This window comes from Barbus barbus (genome assembly GCF_936440315.1).
Source record: "Barbus barbus genome assembly, chromosome: 7".
Classification (NCBI taxonomy): Eukaryota; Metazoa; Chordata; class Actinopteri; order Cypriniformes; family Cyprinidae; genus Barbus; species Barbus barbus.
The window spans coordinates 1,844,114-1,851,929 of record NC_136735.1 but is presented as its reverse complement, the minus strand read 5'-3'; the positions used below and the strand labels follow the sequence as shown (position 1 = coordinate 1,851,929).

The 7,816-nt window shown below is 40.7% G+C and overlaps 2 protein-coding genes across 3 annotated transcripts in view; one reads left to right on the top strand and one right to left on the bottom strand.

The window, feature by feature from the left end:
- The window catches only part of LOC306872949 (uncharacterized protein), an 819,728-nt gene that overhangs the window by 243,123 nt on the left and 568,789 nt on the right, over positions 1-7,816 (top strand). The gene's annotated exons all lie outside the window — the stretch shown is intronic.
- LOC306872894 (uncharacterized protein) lies at positions 138-6,843 on the bottom strand. Of its 2 annotated transcripts, XM_079421807.1 has the most exons (5): positions 6,785-6,825; positions 6,135-6,302; positions 5,497-5,932; positions 2,682-2,945; positions 138-2,581 (listed from the first exon to the last, which is right to left on the bottom strand). In XM_079421807.1, the coding sequence occupies exons 2-5, from the start codon at positions 6,300-6,302 to the stop codon at positions 2,511-2,513; spliced, it is 939 nt and encodes a 312-aa protein (XP_079277933.1). In that variant the 5' UTR covers positions 6,785-6,825; the 3' UTR covers positions 138-2,510. The 2 variants fall into 2 exon arrangements, with proteins under 2 accessions (XP_079277933.1, XP_079277932.1); XM_079421806.1 differs by having other exon boundaries at positions 138-2,945; positions 6,785-6,843.

Below are 7,816 nucleotides of genomic sequence, written 5' to 3'. Positions count from 1 at the left end.
ACCAGCTTAGCGACTGTTAGAAAGTATTTTACATTATGAATATGGATGATATGAATGCAATTTGGATGTACTACATTTGCCATGTTGTTACTGTCATGTGTAAGATACTTGAATGACAGGAGGAGGCTGTTGTAATCTGTAAACGTTTACTGAACACCATACAAGAGAGAACAGAACATACATCTTCAGCCAGCACCTAGAAGAGTGCATAACACACTAGTTCCCCTCAGGGAAAACTAGTAACGCCCCTCCCAGTCTTTAGAGCGCTCAAAAGAACCTCCCTGTTGCAATACATTTAGCCAAAGCACTGCACCCCTTTCCCCCAGTGCACAAAGTCTGAAAATCTTCTTGGGGGATGATGCTCTCGAGGTAACTCCTAGAAGAAGGGGACTGGCATGCAGTCAGACCCAGCAAGCTCCTCACCAGGGTTTTCCATCTCTATTGTGGGTGGCTGTAACTCGTTTGTCCTTTTTTAACCCAGCATTTTTTTAGAGAGTAAGTAAACTTTGGCCTTAAGGGAGTGGACAACAAAAAGATGGTCCCGGCTGCATATTGTCTTTGTGGGCTTTTCCAATGCAAAATATTTCTCCTAGTCGTTGATGCACACAACAGGTGTTTTTGATGAGTTCCATGTCATTGCCAGCAGTTATTAACACACCGAGACTGCTTTTTACAGTGCATGGGTTGCCCGATGTCATTGGCCGAGCGCAATGGTATTCGTCTCATCACTACAGCATTTTGTCAACTGAGCTGAATTGGACAAGCTGAACGCATGGTACAGACAACCAATGAGGCCCTGTCTCGCATCACCAAGGGCGAGTGGCAGACCCGAATTGCTCGTTTCGTACATAAGAAGTTACTCCAGGGATTCTCAGTGGATTCCTGGGGTCATCATTGATGGTACCCTCAGTGGGCCCATCAAGTCCCGAGTCAGATTTCCCAACACCATTAAACACATCAGTTATTTTGTCATTAATAACCTGATTCTGATAACCCCATCCCCTTCACAACGTAATGAAAGCTGCGACAGTTGAGTGCATGAAGTGTTCAACATTCCACACATTTTTTCAATTATTTAAGTGCATCCTCGGGGTATTTAAAGTGCACTTCTTATTTTTGGACTTTTCAGTGTGAACACACTGCTCGCACTATTTATACTACCAAACGTCATAGAGTCGATCCTCCCTACGCAGAATACGCAAGCTGTGTAGAGGCCCCTTGCTCTCAAAGATGTTTTAATTTTAGTTTTGTTTTTGAATTTGGTCAGTGGTTATGAAAACATGAATGATCATTTCTTTTAATGTGGTGCACTGTCGCGCTCTCTACGTAAAAATCAGCCAAATCATGTTATGTGAAATGTCGTACAGTCTCTTGCTCTTACTAAAAAAAAAAAAAAGAGTTGAAAACGTACCGAGCCGCGGAAGAGATACTGTTTCCGTGAGCGCGATTCGAGACTGAGTGAAACACGTTTCATCCATTCTTTCATCCCAACATAGCTCCAAATTGCCTCAACACACCTGAATCAGCTAAACAAGGTCTTAGGTATACTTGAAACTTCCAGGCAGGTGTGTTGAGGCAGGCACTGGCCCTCCAGGACTGAGTTTGTTGACCCCTTGCTCGAGTATGTCCTCTCCTTCTACTACTGCACATCATCCAGAGGATTCATTTCCATCCAGTAAATAATATTCTAGAGACATTTATTATTCTTGTCTTAGGATTTTTTTTAACAAGCATAAAATAATGCTCCCGTAGCACTGCAAGGTGTTTTTTACACAACCTGGAATTAATTACATGATGAAGCTAGGATGTTTCTGGGTCAGCGTGCTTCTTCTGGTGGGTCTGAAAAGCCCATTTACAAGCAAATTTCATGCCACAGATGTAGCAGCAGTAAGGTTTCTCTCCTGTATGCATTCGTTCATGGACCTTCAGGTGACCAGCTTGAGTGAAAGCCTTGTCACAATGTGCGCATTTATAAGGTTTTTCTCTTGTATGAGTTCTCTGGTGCATTTTTAAGGCACTTAACTTATAGAAACTCTTCCTACAATCACTACAGGGATATGGTCTTTCTCCGGTGTGAATTCTCTGATGAACTTTGAAAGCAAATGAACTAGCAAAGCTCTTCCCGCAGTTGGAGCACAGGTACGGTTTCTCTCCGGTGTGAATCCTCTCATGGGTTTTACGGTGAGTCGAATGATAGAAGCGTTTCTCACAGTGTGAACACTGATACGGTTTGTCAGAGTGTATTCTTTGGTGCGAGTTAAGAGAAGCTGAGTTTGTAAAGGTTTTCCCACATTCACTGCACTGAAATGATCTCTCATTGCTGTACATTAATAGATGGTTCTTCAGACTGATTCCATGTTTGAAGCTCTTCTCGCAGTGAGGGCACTGATATGGTTTCTCATTGCTGTGTGTGAGTAGATGTCGTCTCAGATGAGATCCCTGGCTGAAGCTCTTCTCGCAGTGAGGACACTGATATGGTTTCTCATTGGTGTGTGTGAGTTGATGTCGTCTCAGATGAGATCCACTGATGAAGCTCTTCTCACAGTGAGGACACTTGTACGGCTTCTCACCCGTGTGGATCCTTTTATGAACAGACAGATTTCTTTTGTTTCGGAAAAACTTGTTACATTCATTACACTGAAGAGCGTTTTCGTCATGTGTCTTTATATGAGCTTTCATACTATAAAGAGTGGTGAAGAAATCCTTCCCGCACTGTTCACAGTGAAACTCCTTCTTCACGCTGTGCTCTTTTGAATGAAGTGTTTTCTCTTCTGCGGTCTGAAAGCTGATGTTGCATATCTTGCAGCTGAAGTCTTTCTGTTCTGTGTGTTTTCTCTCATGTCTTACTAAATTACCGTGTTTACTGAATGTTTCTCCACAGTCCGTAACTCTCCTTTGCTCTTTGGATGTAGAGGCTCCGTCAGAAGATGAACCAGCGCTGTCATCTGAAAAGAACGAAATTAGCATGAAACATTGTATAACTGGATCTGAACTAAAACAGCAGATGGGCTTATTGAAAATGCAAATTCATTCTCTGCCAGTAGGTGGCACTTTAGGAACGGCAGAAACAGTGGTTTCCCCAGTAATGGTTGTACATGAAGAACAATGTGCTCATAAACGCTACTTCATCAGATTCAATCAGCCCTTCTCTGAACTCCTCAGAATCAGAACAACCCATCTGAGTAGGGGTGTCACGGTACGCGTATCGAACCGTACGGTTCACGGGGCAAATTCCAAATGGCAGTGATCATCCCTATCCCCTTGGAGTGGGGACTTTGGAGTGCCATTATTTAGTCTTTTGGAATGCACTTGGTAAAGGGAGCGATATAATTTTCTCATTATCGTCAGCTGGGATGTTCCCATGACAACGCAGCACGGTGTGCATCAACAGATTCGCAGACGGACACTGGCATAAAAACAATATATACATTTTATATTTTAAAAAGATGTATACATATTCCAATATAAAATGTATGTTCATTTGCAACAGTTATGCTAACAACAAAAATACATTTTTGACATTAAAACAGTGACATCTCCTGACGCACACCATGCTGCATTTGGAATTTGCCCCGTGAACCGTATGGTTTGATACACGTACTGTGCCACCCCTACTACTGAGTAACATTTATATAACATCCGCACCACGTTTTAACTTTGAGACGTGCAGCGCTCATATTCAATAAAGTCACAGACTTTTAAAGTGTAAATGCAAGTTTAAAAGTAACATTAAGCCACATACTTCCTGTTCCCCAAATTTAAGACCTCTTAAGATTATAATTAAAGGGTTAGTTCACCCAAAAATGAAAATCCTGTCATTAATTACTCACCCTCATGCCGTTCCAAACCCGGAAGACCATCGTTCATTGTCGGATCACAAATTAAGATCTTTTTGATTAAATCTGAGAGCTCTCAGACCCTACATAGACAGCAACACAACTGAAATGTTCCCAGACCCAGAAACATAGCAAAGAAAACAATAATAATATAATTTATTCAACAATTCTTCTCACTGAGTTACCGTCTTCCAATGTTTTGAGAGAGAGCACCCCAAACATATTCGGCGTAAAATTACGGTTGAAATGCTGTCACATGGACTATTTTACCATTGTCCTTGCTATGTTTCTGGACCTGGGAACATTTCAGTTGTGTTGCTGTCTATGGAGGGTCAGAAAACTCTCAGATTTAATAAAAAATATCTTAATTTCTGTTGCGAAGATTAAGATTAAGAACAAAGTAATTAATGACAAAATTTTTCATTTTTGGGTGAACAAACCCTTTAAAGGGGTCATATGATGCGATTTCAAGTTTTCTTTCTCTTTGGAGTGTTACAAGCTGTTCATGAATAGATAAGATCCCTGAAGTTGCAAAGACTAAAGTCTCAAACCCAAAGAGATATTCTTTATCAAAGTTAAGACTTGACCACGCACTCCTAAAACGGCTCGTTCAAACACGCCCCACATGTCTACGTCACGGTGTGGGGAGATTTGCATAACACCACCCAAACGTATACGCAATGAAAGAAGGCGGAGCTAATATTCTGGCTGTAGAGTTGTTGCTGCCACCGGCGCCATGTCCTGGAGACGCTGTTTCATTCTGAAAGTACTTTGTTTAAAAGAGGACACAACTAGAAATCAGTGGTTAAGTTGTATTTACAACACTGTTCCAGAACAGTTCAACCCAAATATTAGAGCGTGTGCAGCGCATTTTACAGAGGACTATTTCCTGAATCTGTGAGAGTAGCCTACAATGCCAGCTGCACAAAGACTGTTTCTATAAAGTGGGGCAATTCCAACTTTGCAAGGACAGTCTGGCGCTTCTGACTCTCAGCCTGTAAGTGTTTTCATATTTAAAGAATTTGCCCCTGACGACTCAAACGTGAGTTTTGAGCAGCGTAGAGTAGTGCTTGTTTGTTGTTTCTCCGATCATAAATGCAGACATGGTAATGTTTACGCGGCTCGATGCAACACAACACGTAAAAAGAAAGGATAAGTCATTATAATCACTAATTATGTCCCCACTGGATGCAACTAATGCCTCGTTTATAATGGGTTTTATTGTTTTTGTGTCGTCACGCTGGGACACGGCATCACAATATAGTAAGGGGGCGTAACATTTCCGTCTCACGCTTGAGGTATTCGGCCAATCACAACGCACTAGATAGCTGGCCAATCAGAGCACGCCTCGCTTCTCAGAACGATGAGTTTTGTAAAAATCGACACATTTCAGAAAGGCAGGGCATAGAGGAGCAACAATAATATACATTATGTGGGGAAAAAAAATGTTTAACGTTAAACCGCATAAACACATTGCATTACACCAAATAAACAAAATAATGTTCTTTTTTAGCAACGTCATATGACCCCTTTAAGACTTCTGTTGTAAAATTTAAGGTTTTTCAAGAGTTTTTTTGTACTTAAATTTGCTAAAACTAAATTGAAGACTTTTTAAGGACCTGCTTAAGACAAAAACCATAAATTCTTTCAAAATGAAAACCTCCTAAAATTGTCTCATTTGAGTGATCCATCTGTGTCTGGCTTTCAAGAAGTCCTGCTCTGCTCTGCTCCCAGTCCTCTCTGCTCATACTCTGCTTTGGGGTGGAAAAGCCATTATTCCCATTATTCCCATCATCCTCCTGCTCTTCCTCATGACTCTCTGCGGTGGTTTCTTCTGCTCTGCTCTCTATCAGGTTCCTGCAGTCCACCAGTTTGACGGAGCACATCTTCAGCGGCGTCTGCAGCATCTGCTGTTCTCCAGCGTTACAGTCAGAGGTTTGATCAGTGGATTCATGATCCTGAGCGTCAGTATAACAGAGTAAAGTGAGGCTGAGCTCTGAGTCCTGTGTGTCTCTGGATCTCTGATCTCTGACGCTCCAGACTGAATCCTGAGCTTCTGTCCCATCAGTCACACGCACTGAAACCTTCTCCACATCCTGACAAACATCACAGATAAACACAAAGAACAAGCTGCTGATATTAACCTCATTACTCAGAAGTTATCTCTGGTGGTTATATTGGAGATGAGTTATTATATATTGCTGCTGGTTTAATCTGAGACGCTGATAAGAACTGAGTTTGTGAAAGAAGTGTCATTGAGTGTTTGAGCTGAAGGATGAAATGAAGAGCTGTTCAAACCTCTCTGTTCAGTTTGTCTCCTCTTTCTCTCAGCTTTGTCTCCAGTGAAGCCACCTCTTTCTTCAGCCGACAGATTTCTGTGATGAAATCCTCAATATCCAGCATGGACAGATCAGTTCCTACTGATTTACAGCAGACCACATCCACCTGCGCTTTCATCATCAACATCTGAACACAAACACATCATTATTACAACATTTATAATGAACTGACACTGATTTAACCTCAAAACGACTGAACTAGAACTACATAGAACTGACTTATTCTAATAACGTCTGATTTCTCAAAAAAATATAAAATATTTCTTATTAGTGACATATTAACTAATGTTTAATTATTTTACCCAACCAGCCTTAAGTATGAATATTGAGAGATTCACGCCAAATTATCCATGACCGACTCATTCAACCTTTACAATTACGGGCTGGATTTGTAAAAGTCTAATTGTATTTTCTAATGATATTTAAAGGATTCTCCTTCTCTTTTATGCTAACAACGGTTTTATTACAAATATCGTGATTGAAACATGTTTACTGCAGTAATTTTCATAAGCAACTAAATTCAACGAGGGAAATCATAATTTAAAGTCTCCAAAACACAAACAAATATAAGCACATGGTTAAAACAGAGGAATAATGTTAAACTCTTACCGTCTGTGTGCTAGTCTTCTCTCTTCTTCAGTGGTTTGACCGGAGAACTGAAGATCATCACAGCGCCTCCTGCAGGATCTAAACACAACCAATTCTGTGTGTGTGTGTGTGTGTTATATTATATATATCTATTATAACATCATACATAATAAAAAAACTGCATAAAGTTTCCTGTAGGTTTAGGTGTGGGGTGCAGGGTAGGGTTAACCCCAGCTGGATAGAATTAAGAAGATTTAAACACATGAATAAAAGCATCTAAACACTGGACAGTAGCGGTTCGTTAGAGGATTTATTGTTATTTGGAGCCAGCATCTCAGTAATTCTCTGTTGACTGACACATGAGAAATGAGCTGCAGCAGTTGTCTCAATATTTCCGCTGGGGTCAGAGTAATAACTAATGCCTCACTTCCTGCCCAAAGGTCATGTCAGCCTCATCTTTATCTGTCTCTGGTCTCTGTTCTTAGCTCCTCCTCTGATGTGAGTTTCTCCGCCCACTGAATCAGAGCCCCGCCCCTCAGATGCAATATTAGCAGCACTTCTGCTGATGTGCATTCATTTGTTTGCTGCACACCATGAAAATATGAACTGCCTTGCATTGATTAGATGTGTTTTTCCATCTCAAAGACACACAGTCTGTTAAACTCCTGGATAGGAAACATCTGCTCATCTAAAATCCCACCCCCTCACTTTTCCAAGAGAAACAAAGACAAACGCTGAACTTTTATTCTCTCTCAGCCTTTTTGCTTTTAAGTGGCCAAAGCTTTTTGTAACATTAATATTTACTGCGTTAGTCTATTAAGAAACAGCTATTCTGCTCACACACACATTTAACTATAAATAAGGACATGTGACTCAGTTTTAGTGATTTATAAATCAAATCCTGCTCCTAAAAATGCTTTGCACTTCCAGTACTTTTAACTAGAGCACACATACCATACCAATGACTAAAAATGACTTCTGCTCAAGGCTGCATTTATTTCATAACAAATACAGTCAAATTGTGAATTTCTGATTAATGCTGAAAAGCTGAAA

Coding starts and splice junctions, on each gene's coding strand:
- LOC306872894 (XM_079421806.1), bottom strand. CDS start 6,302: ATGTTGATGATGAAAGCGCAGGTGGATGTGGTCTGCTGTAAATCAGTA. Junction 5,933..6,134: donor GAGACAAACTGAACAGAGAG/GTTTGAACAGCT, acceptor GATGTTTGTCAG/GATGTGGAGAAGGTTTCAGT. Junction 2,946..5,496: donor AAATGAGACAATTTTAGGAG/GTTTTCATTTTG, acceptor CGTTCTTTTCAG/ATGACAGCGCTGGTTCATCT.